General features: G+C 40.7%; 1 protein-coding gene across 7 annotated transcripts in view; it reads left to right on the forward strand.

Annotated features, from left to right (window-relative positions):
• The window catches only part of IMPG1 (interphotoreceptor matrix proteoglycan 1), a 151,897-nt gene that overhangs the window by 7,770 nt on the left and 127,631 nt on the right, over positions 1–16,496 (forward strand). For 5 of the 7 annotated variants that reach the window (XR_014807981.1, XM_021092283.2, XM_084964689.1 and 2 more), the window contains exon 2: positions 14,507–14,740. The exons of the other annotated variants lie outside the window; for them this stretch is intronic. Coding sequence is in view for 4 of the 5 variants with exons in the window: in XM_021092283.2 (XP_020947942.1) it covers positions 14,507–14,740 (234 nt within the window). In the remaining variant the exon portion in view is untranslated. The remainder of the gene's footprint in view (positions 1–14,506; positions 14,741–16,496) is intronic. 7 annotated transcript variants of the gene reach the window in all.

Genomic DNA, 16,496 nt, shown 5'->3' on the forward strand with positions numbered 1-16,496 from the left:
ACATTGCTGTGGCTATGGTTTAGGCCAGCAGCTGCAGCTCCAATTCGACCCCTAGTCTGGGAACCTCTATATGCCACAGGTGTGGCCCTCAAAAGACAAAACAAAGCAAAACAAAAAAAAAAAAAAAAAAAAAAGAAAAGAAAAGAAAAAAAGAAAATGCTGCACCTAATGCAAGCTGTAGAAAGTCACCTAAATGCTTCCTGAAGATGGGGACTGTGTCCATGTTGTTCTTGGTCATCTCATCAGCACCCCCTTTTCAGGCAGCTACTACTACTCTGCATCCTGCATTCTGTCTCATTTCATGCTGTTATCTTCTACCTAAGCCAGGAATCTTGGTATCATCTAAGGCATCCTCCTCTTCTTCATATCTAATTTGTCACCAGATCCTATCAAGTGCTGTGCTGATAAATATTTAGTCTATCTTTTCAAGCAGTGAAAATCCATATTCAAAGGGTTTTCCAATCTCCATAGTGTAAATAAAGACCCCTACTATGGCTAGTTTCAAACTACTGACATGACAGCTTCTACCAGGAACAGGCACAATTGGCTCTCAGAGTCCAGATGCCAATGTGAGCTTGTCCAGCACACCGCTGCATTATCACCTTTAGGGTAAAGATGTTGTTTAACCCCATTGCTATGGGATCATATATAATAACAGTCACCTCCCTGGTCCTAACCTCTCCATTTCCTAAACCCATGAGAACTAGTTAGTAGGTGGCAAATTCTGTCAATATGCTCTCAGAAATAGTCCTGTGTTTCTCTAGCTTTAACTAGTTTTGTTATCCATTTCACAGCATGTTCTCCTGCTTGGAAGAAAAGATTAAAAAAAAAAAAAAAAAAGACTTCAGAATAAAGTTCAATCATGTCATTTGAGGGTCCTTATGATCTGCCTCCACCTTCCTCTCCAGCCCACTTACTTGTAGAGCCTGCATGAGTTCCTGCCATGGCTAGACTCATGGCTTTCTGCAGATCTCCTTACTTGGGAAATATACATCAAGAATTTACAAAACATATCTGTGGTATTTAGAGAATAATAATGAAATGCTCACTTCCCAGATTAAATAATAAAACATTAATATTATCTTAGAAGCCCCCTGTCTGCCCTGCCAGGATTTCATCCCCTTTACTGTGTTAATCACACACGGTTTGCTATTAGTGTTTCCATATATTGATGTATTCTCTACATACAATATTTCTGGAAGTTCCCTAGTGGCTCAGCAGGTTAAGGATCCAATATTGTCACTGTTGTGGCTTGGGGAGTTTTAATACATGAAAATTGGCAAATGCTACAAAGTTCCTGGCCCAGGAATTTTCATATGCCGCAGGTGTGGCCAAAAATAATAATAGTAACAATACTTCATTTTATCTTTGTGTGGTACTTACTAAACAATGTCAAGTTGTATGTGTTCTCCTATGACTTAGTTCTTTGGCTCAATATTATATCTTTAAGAGTCATTCACATTGTTGCCTCTAGCAGACCCTGAAAAAAAGCTTACCCCCTATTCTTCATTAGGGAATACATTTTTAGGGAACAGAAGGAAAAGAAAATGAGCAGGGAGGCAGTGAAAGAGGGAAGACTAACTTAAAAATGGCTTACTAATCCGGCCAACACGATTTTTAATCTGCTTATTCTATCAATTACTGAGAAAGATCTCTTAAAATCCACCTGCTCTTATTGTCGATTTTACTTTCTTTACTGTTCTGTCAATATTTGCTTTATCTGTTTTGAGGTTATACTATGAAGTACATGAGGGTATAACTTGTTGCACCTTTCTGATGAATTTTCAACTTTTATCATGATACGACCCTCTTCATCTTTGTAATGCTTTCTGCCAAATGAGGAACTTTGTCAACTGGTGTGCTGGAAGTGGCCTACACTGACTTATAGGAGGCAATTGCTCATATCTCTTCTATATTCTATGTTAAGTTATAGCACATTTGTGACTTGAAATCAGCTATGGGGGAGTTTTAATACATGAAAATCTACAAAGGCTGAAAATCATGCTTCTTCTCCATCCCCAAGAGCTGGTTATTGAACATTTACCAGCAGATCTCTGACCACATCTGATATTAATATAGCTATACCAACTTTCCTTTGATTAATGTTTGTATAATATAACTTTTTTTATCCTTTTAATTTCAACCTCCCTTTATCTTTTCACTAAATGTGTTTGTTAAAACAGCATATAGTGGGATTTTTTTAATGTAGTCTGACAATCTTTGTCTTTTAACAGAAGTGTTTTGTCAATTTATACTTAATATATCGCAAATATTGCATGGGAATATTACCAAAAAATTACATAGTTGTTTATTGGAAATTCAAATTTTACTCACTGTCCTCTATTTTATTTTATTTGTCCTATTCACATACTATAATTAGCCCTAAACTTCAAAATAAAATAGTACCAGATCATAATAACAGCTAACAATGTGCCAGGCCTTCTGCAAAAGATGTTTTCTTGACATCTATTTTCTCATTTAAGCTTCAAAACAAAACAAAACTGTATAACATGCAAGCATTAATTCAAAACTATGGTTTTAGAATTACTGTTATACCCTTTATAGGTTAGAAATTTGAAGCCTATAGAGATTATCTGCCAAGTCCAGGAAGTGCCTTAGGAAGGTAGAGCCCTCTTACTGAAACTTCAGCCCCACAGATGCTCAAAATGAAGTTCATCTTTCTCGGCAAGAACCATGATAAGTCCTGATGGATAAGAAAGGCAGAGACTTCTGTTTACCCTGTTTAATCTATTCCAATTCTGCTCTCCTTGATTAGCTAAAATATCGTTCTTTTGTGACAATACATGCACCAATGCTACACATGCAATTCTCTTTACTCAGACCTCCCAACATAATCCAAGATCGAGTTTACATTAGAGACTAAAACTAAAGAGTAGTTGCTCCATGGTTTTCACTATTAGAATCGCAGGCAGCAAAAAGATTCAGAAAGTAAAAATGCTGGACTAAATCAAAGCTGATTCTGATATGAGTATTTCAGACATGGTAAAAATCTAATGAGATAAATATGCCCCAAATATGTAGCACCCCTGAGAATCACAGGAAGAAAGATGCCCTATGTTCTGGCAACCAGCACAGCTGACACCAGAGGAAAACATGTATTTGGCAAGTATCATTAATGTGTCCCATAAGGAAATTGATATTCCTACCCACAATACATCCTCAATGCACCCCCCAGCTTCTGAAGTTAGCATCCTCCTAAATTGAGGGGATTTTTTTTATAGGCTCTTGTATGTCTCTGTGAATTCCTATTACTTGTCTTTCCTTCAGCTTCTAAGCAGATCATGGAGAGAATCTGCCTGCAGCCTGGTAATGACCTAGTACTGTTCCAATAAAACACTTTGGTTTCCATATCATTCAAATTTTCTGTCAATCCAGGCTAGAAAAATGCTCTAAAAACAGTAAAACACCCCGTTTATTTCTGAGACATCACTGCAACTCATGATCCACATAACTCAGACTAACTTGTAAAATTCCATTCTGATTCTTTTGTTTGTAATCTATGTATTTATTTAAACCCTGCATTCTGAAACCTATGGAGATAATGACCCCAAAGCACGGGTTTCTTTTTGTCAGCTACTGTGAACAAGCTCAGCCAGACTGGCCAGCAACTTCAACATCATTGTCCTCACTTCCATTTTGCATCCTGTTTACCTCATCCTGACGTCAGTACTAAATCAACTCCACTCACTCTTTTCCAAAGAACAATACTTTACAGTTCATCACAGCTTATAGAAACATGCTACTCTCCTAACTTTTAACATTGGATTATCTTGGGGGCGTAAGAATTTTGCTTATAGATTCATGTAGAAATAATTTACAACCTTTCTGCTGAAATACTCAAGTATGTTTAGCACTGCATGAAGAAGCTAAGTATTGATCCTGTGGTTCCTCACAACCTCTGGTACCACACTGCAGACCCTGAGGGCATGTGAGAGTTGAGGGCATTCCTGTGGTCCTGGAATTGCCATCAGAATAGGCCTCTGGAACTGGCCTGTGGCAGTGAATGGCCTCGGCCATTGCATTGTGAAGTGGTTCCTTGCCTTGGATAAAGGTAGCATGTGTAAGCACTTTAAGCTACCCCACAAGCGTCTCAGTTGTGTTTCTCCTTTCTGAGGACACCGAGAGTGTTGCTAAAATATTGGCTGCCTCTGCACACCGATGCCAAATAGAAACACCAAGACAGAGTTGGAGGAAACAGAAAAAGTAGCTTTAATTGCCAGGCAAAAAGGGGACACAGCAGGCTAGTGCCTCAAGGACTGTGCCCCCCGCCCACCCTTCAAGGGGGTAGTGAGCAGGCTTATAGTGTTTGAACAGCAGGGTAGGATCACATGGATATTTTCCTGATTTGTGGGTGGTGAGGTAACTGGGAGTCAGTGTCATCAACCTTCTGGTTCCAACTGGTCTGGGGTCTACGTGCTTGTGGACAGCATCCAGTTAACTTCTTCCACCTGGCAGGAGCTTTAGCACCTGCCAAACAGCTCCAAAGACGGGGCTCAGAATATTATCTACAGTCCTTAAGGAAACTGAAGGTCCTTGACTTTGTTGCATGGCTAAACTATTATCAGTCTATCCTGCTTGACTGTTTTTCTTTGTATTTTCTCACACTCCTGATTAAATTGATTCTTTGACTATGGTTTTTCTATAGACAAAAGGAAAGAGGAGGACATGAGTCGGGCTCCACTCTGAGAAGGTCTCATAGGGTCCTGCTTGGTTGCAAGAAGCCAGTCCTTTCTGAGAACATTCCTTCCCCATTCAACATCCTCTTCTCTCTCCCCACAAAGGGGGTGGAGAAGGAGCACCCATTTTGGTCTGGGTGCAATGAAGGGCACAGCCCTGATGGATTCCTGCCTCTTCACTCCCTAACACCTGCCAGGCATGAAGAGCTCAGGACCACACTTGCTCACAGGTTGACCCCACTTGCTCACAGGGTCATCCCCCTGGACACAAAAGAGACCACTCCCCTTCTCTCTTTTACCCCTCCCTTCAACTTCAGTTCTGCTCCTGCCCTCTCACCAAGCCACATCTGCCCTCAGCAAAATTTCTCTGGCTATCACCTACAGACTTGTTTCTTCCTCTTTTTTTTGAGTGCAGTTGAGTGGTAGAAGGGCTCCATACCTGTGTAGCATATGAATATAGAATAGAATAGAACATAGAAGACAGCAACCTTGATTTCTTGTCCTGATTTCCCAAGGTCCTAATCTTTTGCTTCTGACAGCAAATGCAAGGGCTAAACCTGATATTTGCAGCAGGAGGAAAAAGAATGCAACTGCTCTAATTCTTGGAGAGAAGGGAGTCCTGTTTTTCATCCTCAGCAGGGAATGGCATTGCTGAAGGATGCCAGGGTTGGAGGTAAGGAAAGCTCTCAGGGTCTCTGAGTTGTCAAAGCATCAGAGAGAGAAATGCTGCAGCATCCATTCTCTTCATCACTCATCACCAGTCTGTATGCTGACTATCGTGAGAGTTTATGTCTGTATTTCTTTAAAGAACACCACTGGAATTTTTCTTAATGTTGACAGTCCTCTTTTCTGTCATTTATTGCCACACGCCTGCACTGGGGTTGTCACTGTGAAAGCTCATTACAAAGCATATGTAGGGAGAGAGATGGGAAAGCAAGATGAAGAAGCTCTTGTGATTGCCACTTAATTGTGCAGAAAACAGTGTGTGTAAAATCCCTTGCAATGTTCTGAAACAGCATTAAACAAGGTGTTCAGTATACCCTGGGCAATTTGCATGGCATGTTCAGGTATGTCAAGCACGATGTATATTTAGTTGCCCTTGCTCTTTAGAGAAAAAAATTCAGGCAAATAATTCAGCATTTGCACTAATGAAGGGGGTGGACGAGGATGTAACAGATCACAAACAAGCTCCACGTTTGCAAAAAGGCCACCACGGCTCACGCTTTTTTGGTAAGATCTGGAAAACATGCACAAGATTAAAGTAGTATTTTTGAAAACTCCCATCACTGATTTGGTCCTGAAGAGTTCTCCACTTTCTCACTGTGGTGTTCTGTTCTTCAAATGGAGATTTTTGCTCTGTAGGAATTCCAGTAACTTTTGTCTCCACTTCTGTTAATTCATTCATTAGGACATTGCAGCCTTTTCCCTTAGGAAAACATAATGGGTTTGCTAAGTGCTTATACCAGTGGCCAGTGGCCGTTACTCTCAAAACAATGCTACCAAGAGAGCCCCAGTCTCTTCCTCCTGATGTCTGTTCTCATCACTATACACATACAGTAATCCTAGACTGTGAGCCTGCAGAGTTAGATGGTGAGAAAATATTCCTCTATAAGAGAGTCTGGTGAGCAATGGTCCAAACAGGTTGGTAAGGATCTGCTTAAATACATCACCAAGAAAGAGCCAGATTCATGGTCCAGGATGAGCCCTGAACTGGAAACTTTGTAAGCAGCCTATGACTAGAAGCCAACTTTGGGGTAGGAAGGGAAAATATTAACTCTTTGGTGATGCAAGGGCAGATGGTTTCCAGGGTGCGAGTCAACATCAAAGCCACACAGCTTCCATCCTAGACCCTAGGGTGGAAAAGACACTTTGACTGGTGGGTTAGCCTTCACATTAATGAATAGATATGTTCGAGCTATGCTTAGGCAATGTAATTTTAACACAGTAAAGGAAAGGTCAAATGCCCAGTATTTCAGAGCTGCCTCCCCACCCCTGGCCAGATTTGACTTTTTCTTAGGATAATGCATTGTTTGAATTCAGTGTTTGAATCCAATGGTTGCTTCATTAATTCCCCTTTCTCTGCATCTGAACACTTCCAAACTTGTCATTACTCCCTTGGGTGATGAGATCTAGGTCCGCTCCAGGATGGAGTGGCTAAAGAAATTTAATTTAAACCCCAGGGTAAGTGTTCAGTGTCGACCACCTTCCTCAGCCTGCTAGAAGTTGCCTGCCCCAGGACACACTGTCCTCCTTTCTGCCACCCAAACATTTTCTGCCTATTTCGAGAATCTCCCTGTTCCATGGGAGTCCATCCCAATGAGCGCAGTCTTAGCCTTTCCTCAGTTGGTCTGTTTTGCTGCAAAAGCACAAGCCTCGCCAACACCCTCATCAACAAATGTCAATATTCAACACATACAACCCGAGAGTCAAAGAGTGGAATATTTGGCGTTGTATTTTGCAACAGTCAGCTTTCATTATATTATGTGTTGAATAGCGACACCTTCTGGTGAAGAATTACAACAGCAGATACACTACACCAGGCTCTATGAGCACATTGCAAACATCAAAATAAAAAAAGGAAGGAAAAAAGAGGAGAGAAAACAGGGGGGAAAATACTGGTGGCTTTGCATGTGGTGTCAGAGGAACCCTCCCCCACTCATATAGAACTTGCTTTGTTTTAGGAAGTAGGGCAAAGACAGATTATTCAAAGAGTCTTACTGTAATTGAGAATAGAAAAATGGGTCAGTAGCTGGAGGGAAAATGGTATAAAGAAAGTTTTAAATAGAAGGAGAAGGAGTTCCCAATGTGGTGCAGTGGAAACGAATCTGACTAGGAACCATGAAATTGCAGGTTTGATCCCTGGCCTCGCTCAGGGGGTTAAGGATCCTGTATTGCTGTGCCTGTGGTGTAGGCCGGCAGCTGTAGTTCTGATTGGACTGCTAGCCTGGGAACCTCCATATGCTGCAGGTGCGGCCCTAAAAAGCAAATAAATGAATAATAGAAGGAGAAAATAATCACATGTTTTTAGTCTGATATGAATGATCTGATCAGACTCTGAAAGATTGTCCTCGAGAAGTGAAAAGGCTGGGATCCAGTGCGTAATAAGTAAAGGAACTCGCCTTAAACAGGAGCACAGACCAGTTATCAAATAATCACAAGAGAGAAATCAGAGTATCTAAGCACAGGTGCAGCCAGTGAGTGGGCGCAGTGCTGGAAATTTGAAAAGTTATCTTCTGGATCCTCCTGTTTTCAGTGAAATGTGAAGCAAGGTCATCAGCTGAGAATTTGAATTGGCAAAAAGTGTGGGGAATCTGAGAAAAGATTTTTGCAGTTCTCAGAGAGAGAGAGAAATTCAATGGACCAGGGAAATGTAGTATGGTATTATTTAAGGATCATAAATTTCAAGTGAGTCTTAATGGTTGTTTTTCTCCAGTCACGTTCAGCTACAAGGATGCAGGTGAGGAGAAGGCAAAGAGTTAGATTTGACCCTGGTTATGGTTTCGCCTGTGAAGTGCAAAAACTGGGGGACAAGAAAGTAGAGGATGTGTCTTTCTAAAGAGCCAGGCAATATTAATACTCTTCTATTTATACCCATGATTTTAATTAGCTCCACTAATTATTTGTTTATTTACTCTGGGATAAATTGAAAGAGTCTGGGGATGCTGATTTTACTAAATCATACTTTGTATATAAACCATCTCTTTTCTGTTCCTCTGTTTTTCATTCACAAAGGAATTTTTAATTTGTCTTTTCACTTAAGATATTATCTTTAATAAGATGACTGTATCTCAAGCCTCTGATATTAGACACTATAGAAAGGAGCAGAAATATAAATGGGAGGTTGCAATAATATATGGACAGGATATACTATGTTATTTTTCATGGTCTAATGGTTTTTAAAACAAATGTAACTGATACATATATTGCAAAAGACCCATTACTATGTCCACAGGAATTTTTCATTAATTCACCTAATGACTCTACTGTGCATCTGTTGTGTACAAAACACTGCTCTAGGCAAGCACCATGGTGTCTTGGTGAGAGGATAAGATTATAATACAGAGGTATTTACAGTCTAAATGCCTACAGTCCATGCATTTGCAAATTCAAAGTTATTTGCAGCTGGAAGGGAGGAACTCTTTACTTACAGCAAATTATCTTGCAAGGCAAGACAAAGCAAGCAAGCGCTGCACACGAGTTCCATGGCATCTGTTCACCTGGGTCACCTCTCTCTGCTATACATGTACCGAAACAGAGCTGGCACCTGGTGAATGCTGCTAATCAGTAAATGCAAGACAGATATGAGCCAGACTGGAGGAGCAGGAGGGGGTGATGACTGCATTCTGAAATGTGGAATCTGAGAAAGCTCAGGAGAGAAAGAGCACAAGATTGGAAGTGGGCCCTTGAAGGAAGAGTAGAAGCCCAGCAAAGAAGAAAGAGATGAGCCCTCCACCCTGAAGTAACAGACTAGCGGGGAGACGCACCTGCAGCACAGAATCGCAGGTGGACTTTGGGTCATGTGCAGTCCAGTCCATAGACTTGAAAGCAGTACCCCGAAAGAGCATATTAGAAAAGCAGAGTCATACCAGGAAATGATCTGCACAGGTATCAGATGAAAGCCCTTATTGCGCGCTTACACCATGCCCAATACTGCAGCTCATTTAATATCACAGATCTCTGTTAAGAGAGGTGCGAAGTCCCCATTTTACAGGTAAGGAACTTCAAACACAGAGAGGTCAAGTACATCCAACTTACACAACTGGTCAGTCGCAGAGCCAGTATCCTGCGTACCAGTGGTACTGTTAAAACTTTTTGAATAGTTCTGTAACATATGACTTGCATTGCTACCACGTTTTTCTTTCACAAATAATGAATACATTTAACTTATAAAGTTAGGCACCATGAATATTAGCTGTTCCTCCTCTGTATTTAGAAGCTCTAAATAGTCAAATATATTAATTTCCACGTTTGTCTTTTCCTCATTTACTGATATGACTATTTGCAAAAACTATGGGCTTAAGGATTGTTTTTCCTAAAGATTAATCTACAATATAACTCAATTGCATTTAACATTATCCAAATTAATAATATATTTAACCAAATTATTTCAAGAGTTTCAGTCTTGGACTCTGGAAAATGTAGGGGTGTTTTGTTTTTTCTGAAATCAATTTGCCTTCCCTTTGTAACTTTGAACTTCACCCAGAGGTGGTTGTTCATATCAACCAATTTACCATCATACAAGTTATACTTAGGTTTTGTCATTACCTTAGAGAAATATTTTCTGCCTCAAAAATTTCTCCAATCATCTACTAAATTTGCTCCCTTTTTATGGCAGGTCTTTTAACTATCAATTCATTCTCATTAAACTTTTACCTATACTCTTTCAAAATACTTATATAAACTAAAAATATCAACTCATGTAAACACATCCAGAGAATCAGAGTTCAGTTCAATATCAACATTACAGTTTAAGCAGCACCAGAGGACAGCATATAATGTGATCTAATTGTTTACCCAAAGAGTGCTTTCATTAGTTCCAATAAATATCAACTCTTTTTACCTCATTGACATCCCATGCTTCAATTCTGTAAAAAAAATTTTTTTGCTTATTTTGTGGAAATCCTTGGGAAAGACACAGACATAGTTCATGTGGTAACCCTAAGTCCCTCTTTTCAGAGATGTTGCTCACATCTCTTCAAGAGATGCCAGAGGTGGGGGTGGGGAGGCGGGGTTGGGAGCAGGTACAGAAGAAAAAGATTCTGGTCTCTGCTCAAGTGACAGTGTTACCACAAGAGTTTCCCTGTCATTAGCCTTATGTGATTAATGGGAACACAGCTAAGGGGTCTGATACTCATGTGATATAAGAAACCAGGGAAAGGTAGAGGATGTTTAACCTAAAGTAGAGAACTGCCTAATGCAGAAAAAAATGCAAGGCTCTGTTTGTGCAAGTATCTGTAGCTCGGTCTTTGCTGTACCAGAGGGCAGATAAAAGACCGATGTATGGAAGATACTGAAAAACAATTTTCAACTCAAAGGAAAGAATAAACTAAGTGGAGAAATTCAAAAATGGAACAAGGTGTTTCCTAGAGGAGAGAGGCAGCCATTTGCAGAATATTTGGCTTAGATCTCCTCCTGCAAAGAGATCTTAAAAACTGGGTGACTATGTAATTTATATTCCAAACAAGAACTCACTTGAGGATGAAAAGAGAGCAGCAATAAGCCAGAATATCCCACGCAAACTGAGTCTCACATCCCCCTAGTTTATCCTCATTGATGGCCACTAGCTGTATGTACTTGTGGACACATGGAGATTAGTAAAAGATTGACCCTGGAAGGGGTGAGGCCACAGGTCGGATCTCATGGGGATGCTGAGAAACAGGGAAATCTGTGACCTCTCACCCACCTCCCCCCTTTGGGTAGGAAGGAGTCCAAAGCCAATGAATCTAGCAGGATCCATGTGAGTGATCCTGGATGTAAGCAAAGTGTTAAAAGCTGAAGGGATCCAACTGGGGAAAATTCCAGAATGGGGCCATCGCCTCCTGAGCCAAGGTGAAGGAAATGCTATTCCCAAAGCAGTTGTTCTGTTATGTTCTACCAGAGCATAATAAAATAGTAAGAATTGGACCAACCCCATAGGCTGAACGACTGTGGAGGTGGCAGAGTGGGGAGCAGGGCCAGCCTAATAGCAGGGCCCCCACAGTGTAGGCAGGAGCTGTGAGTATGGAGGTCTGCTGACAGGTGGGGGGTGGGGAGCACAGGCTCCCTAAGGAGAATCTGAGCCCACCATGTCAGATTGGCCCAGATTTATCCAATGGTGCACAGAACCATTCTTAGTCACAATTGAAATACGATTACAAAACTTTAATTTTACCAGTCTGAAATCTCTTAAGTGTTTGAAAGAGTTACTAAAAATTACCATGCCTAAACTAAAAGTCCCATTTTACCAACTGCTGTGGCCACTAATGGCTATACATTCAGCTTCTACACCCGTCAGGTATTTTTGCCTCCATGCAAATGGGTGCCTTCCACTTTGCCACGCAGCCCACCTGCCTCAGTGTCAACTGACCCCTCCTCCATTAGAAAGAGCCGCTCAGGATAATCCCAGTCCCCACCCGGAGACCACTCAGCTCAAGCCAGTAGCTGGCGTTTCCCTTGGCAACGGGTATTGGTCCAAGCACGCGGCATGGGTCAGCCATACTGTAGGGAAAAGCCATTTTTAAACACGCACAAGGACAAGGGTGTTTAATTTAGTGGAAGCCAGCTTAAGGACCAAGTCACTGCATGAGGAGACTGAGCAAAGAGAATGAGAGAGCAGCGGAAAGGCAGAGCCAGCGCTCCATCTCATCAGGCATTTCTTACCTTCGGCTTTCCTTTCTGCACAATATTCACTTCCTGATTCTTGAAGCCAGTATGAGGTGGGTTATCTTGACTCTTCAGCTGAAGGTTTCTTTACAGATCCATACAACACTGGTTCCCAATATGGTGTGCATATTAGAATCACCCAGAGAACTTCAGGAGTGGCTGGTGCTTGTGTTCCAATCAGATGTTATGATAGACTGCGCTGGGGTGTGCCTGGGTGAGCAAATTCATCTCTCAGCACCTTCCTTTCTGGAAATTCCTAAGAGTGTGTCACTGCCCAAGACCAGCAGAATATTCTGAGCCTCCTTGAAATGACAGAGGACCTGTGTTCCCACCCAGACTCTGTTCCCCTACCTCCTCCCCCGCCAATGAAGGAGGGGTTTTTATGCTTTGCCTCAAAGTTTGAGTTGCTCCAGGGCTACCTGCTTGAATTTCTGCTTGACCCCAGAAATGTCTCTACCACATTTCAGAAGATAGGGGTTGGAGAGACTTCTTTAGGAAAATAGGAAGGGAAATCTCTCTAAACCATGTGCTTGTGGTCTCAAGGGGTTATAATGCATGGTCCCAACTGTTTATCAGTAGTTCCTTTCTTAAATGGTAAAATGGCTAAAAGGAAAGTGATGTAATGGGATAGAGGGATGAAGATCTGACCACACTTAGCATGCTCTGACATCGCTAAGCTTCAGTGGCATCCTGGGTGGTAAATTGAGAAAAATAATTTCTGTTCCATCTATACAGTAGAGCTTTTTTTAAAATTATAGTCGATTTACAACGTGGTGCCAGTTTCTGCTGTACTGCAAAGTGACCCAGTCATACATATATATATACATTCCCTTTCTTATATTATCTCCCATCATGGTCTATCCCAAGAGATTGGATATAGTTCCCTCTGCTGTACAGTAGGACCTCATTGCTTATCCATTTATGTAATAGTTTGCATCTACTAGCCCCAAACTCCTGGTCCATCCCACTCTCTCCCCCCGCCCTTGGCAACTACGAGTCTGTTCTCTTTGTCTGTGAGTCTATATAGAGAAAGGGATACGAGATAATACAGGTGGAAAAATCAAAATTAAAAAAGTGCTCAGTGGAGTTCCCACTGTGGCACAGTGGGTTAAGATTCTGGCATTACTGCAGCTGTGGCATAGGTAACAGCTGCAGCTCAAATTCGATCCCTGGGCTAGGAACTTCCATATACCTTGGGTGCAGCCATTAAAAAAAAAAAAAAACTATTCAGTGAATATGCTATTTTTATGAGAGGTCTACAAAGTTAAAAACAAAATCCAGACCTAAACCTAACAGACACCGCAGTGCCAGCAGGATGAATGGCTCAGGGAGATAAATCCTCCGCCATCTCCCACTCTTTGGCACCCTCTTCATCCCTCCTCTCACCACCCCACATAAAATATCCAGCTTGCTTTACAAATGAAACTCTAAGGCATACCTTGCCCCAAATCGCTTTCAACCAGATTGCTACCCCCAGAGTCCTGCTCGCACAGAAATCCTAGGGCTGCCTCTAATAGGCAGGCAGGTTGTTTTGTTGCATTTTTCCCCCAGGTTTTTAGACGCACTTCACTTCCTCATCAAGAGTACACCTCTGGGTACCACAATGCTCTCTCATTTCCCTCTTGAATTATAATGTCTATCAAAAGAGGCATCTCTCAGGAGGCTTGAGTGCTAAGTGGAGAGTAATTTTTAGAGAGATGTGTGGGAAATGGTTTCAATATTTGGCAGTTCCTAAAGGCAAGGTGATTTGAGACTTTGCTTTAAAAAAAAAAAAATCCCCTTGATCAGCTCGTTCTGCTATTCCCTGATTTATGAAAATGCCTTGTCACTGGAATGACGTATCTGGCAGCTGCACCAAAGTAGAACTTTTGTAAACCAGGAGATCCTAATTTTCAGGTTTTTCCATCCACTTACCATATGTTTCATCTATAGCACACAAATGTATATATTCACTAGGAAATCAATCTCTTTTTAATTGAAGTATGGTTGATTTACAATGTTTCAGGTATACAGCGAAATGATTCAGTTATATATATTCTCTCTCTATATATATATATGTACATAGAGAAAGAGAGAATATATATACTTTTTCAAATTCTTTTCTAAGTTATAATAAGATATTAAATACACTTCCCTGTGCTATACAGTAGGTCCTTGTTGTTTAATCTATTTTATATATAATAGTGTGTATCATTTAACCCCAAATTCCCAATTTATCCCTCCCCTCCCCCAGTTCCCCCTTTTGGTCTCCATAAGTCTGTTTCTAGTTTTTAAATAAATTCACTTGTATCATTTTTTAGATTCCAGACACAAGTGATATCATACGATATTTGTCTTTGTCTGGCTTACTTCATTTAGTATGATAATCTCTAGGTCCATCCATGGCATGATTTCATTCTTTTTGATGGCTGAGCAATATTACCAGGAAATCAATCTTTCTTTTACAGATGTCTCCATTAAAATATACGGCTCTGAGACTAAAGACATAGACAATGCCCCAAGAAGTGAAACAACCGAAAGTACTGCAAAAATGTACAAAGTGTCAACCATGAGACGAGTATTCAATTTGGCAAAGCATCGAACAAAAAGATCAGTCTTTTTCCCAACTGGGGTTAAAGTCTGTCCACAGGAATCCATGAAACAGATTTTAGCCAGTCTTCAAGCTTATTATAGATTGAGAGGTAAGGAAAAAGTGCAGGCTGTCCAGCCCCTCCCTCTTTTCATCCCTTCCGTTTCCACCATCCCAAGGTTGTCTGCAGCACCAAACTTCCAGAGTCTCTCATTGAGTTATGAGAGTTGCAAAAATCAGCCAACTGATCTAAGAGTTATGAATAACAAACATTCGAAAGTATGGTAAATCTGTCCTCTTATGTTTTAAAAATCATGTCGTATGCGACACAGAACCATTAGGGCATTTAACAAATCACCAGTAAGCTTTGGTCTCTGGGTTTTACCTCATTGTTTTATTTTTCCCAGAGTCCAATATTGAATTCTAACATTATTCTTATGAAGCAAGAAGCACAGGATGATTGCAATGTCAGGAACCTTTGCAAGTTGATTTATGACTTGAGATTTCACTTTTCAAAAACCACATTACAATCTGGATCCTCCTTCTTTTCTTGATAAGTTTCAGTTGTTCATTGTTCATGCAGCAACATTGACACAGAAGCTGGGAGAATAAACCAAGAGGCACATCCGAGGGCAGAGGAGGCACAAATTAGCAATGGTCACCAAGATATAACGCAGGGCATTCACACAATTTATAAATATAACACTATTACTGTGGTTTCCAGCAGAATTAGAATGCAGTTTTTACCCCAAAACCGCATTGCAGGACTCTTATAGCATTCTTGGAAATTATGATGGAGTTCAATCACACCACAGCCATCAGTGGCTGTCCCTGTCATTCACTTATCATGAATTGGGGGAAAAAAAAATCCCATGGCTTCTTCTTTAGAAGAAAGAAAAGAATCTTTGGTGGCTGCTATTAAATTCCCCAGGTAGTTCCAATTAATGAAAAGTAGCCTGTCTGGCTTAATCCTAAACTCAATTCACCTTCCATGTAAAATTTGAGTAGGTTTAATGATTTCTATCTTGATGACAATAGATATTTGCTTCCATTCTAAAAAACACAGTCACCTTGCTCTATGTCAAGCCTACTGACTAGAGCAAGCTGGTTCAATTCCAGCCTGTGATATGTTGCACATTTGACAGCTGAAAACCATTTCACAACACTGACATCCAACCAAGGTCTTAGGTACTTAAATCTATAAGATGTGCAAAGGTTGCATTAATCCAGGGCATTCTTTTGGGGTTTGGGAAGCATCATTAACTAATGTTATCAAAAATATCATGCCCTGTGTTCCTCGTAGGTCTCATTTTATGTGGAAGTAAAGAGATACTAGCTTTCTGAAAGAAGCCACACCCATAGAGAAATAACAAGTACTGGATCAGAGTTAGAAGGAGGACTCTAATTATAGAAAATCAAGTGCATTAATATTCTGAGGTCCTGGAACACCACCCCTGCATAGCAATTTCTCGGTAAATGCTGTCGATGGATGCAGGAGGCAAAGAGGTCATCGGGGATGCAAAGAAAAGACAGTGCCACATGTAAAGTGTTCACTTTAGATGTACCTACATGTTGATCAGACAGTGACACTGGTAAATTTCATGTTATTTGTTAATGGGTAGAAGTGTAAATATACAGCAATATATGAATCACATTGTATAGGAACACAGCTATTGTTAACTATTTTCATGTAACTTCCAATTCTTTATGACATTCACAAAGACATTCATTTCATTGCAGGTATTTGTAGAATAGACTGTTTATTGCTGCAACCAAAATTTTAGCTCTGAATTTTCTTCTTGGCTCTTTATTATTGATTAGGTCTGCCTCTTTCTTTCTTGGATGAAACTGTTTTTTCTCCCCACAGC

The sequence above is a fragment of the Sus scrofa genome, chromosome 1 (genome assembly GCF_054392235.1).
Source record: "Sus scrofa isolate SSC_HxYL_T2T_F1_AM1 chromosome 1, Sscrofa_HxYL_maternal_Yorkshire_Landrace_v2.0, whole genome shotgun sequence".
Taxonomy (NCBI): domain Eukaryota; kingdom Metazoa; phylum Chordata; class Mammalia; order Artiodactyla; family Suidae; genus Sus; species Sus scrofa.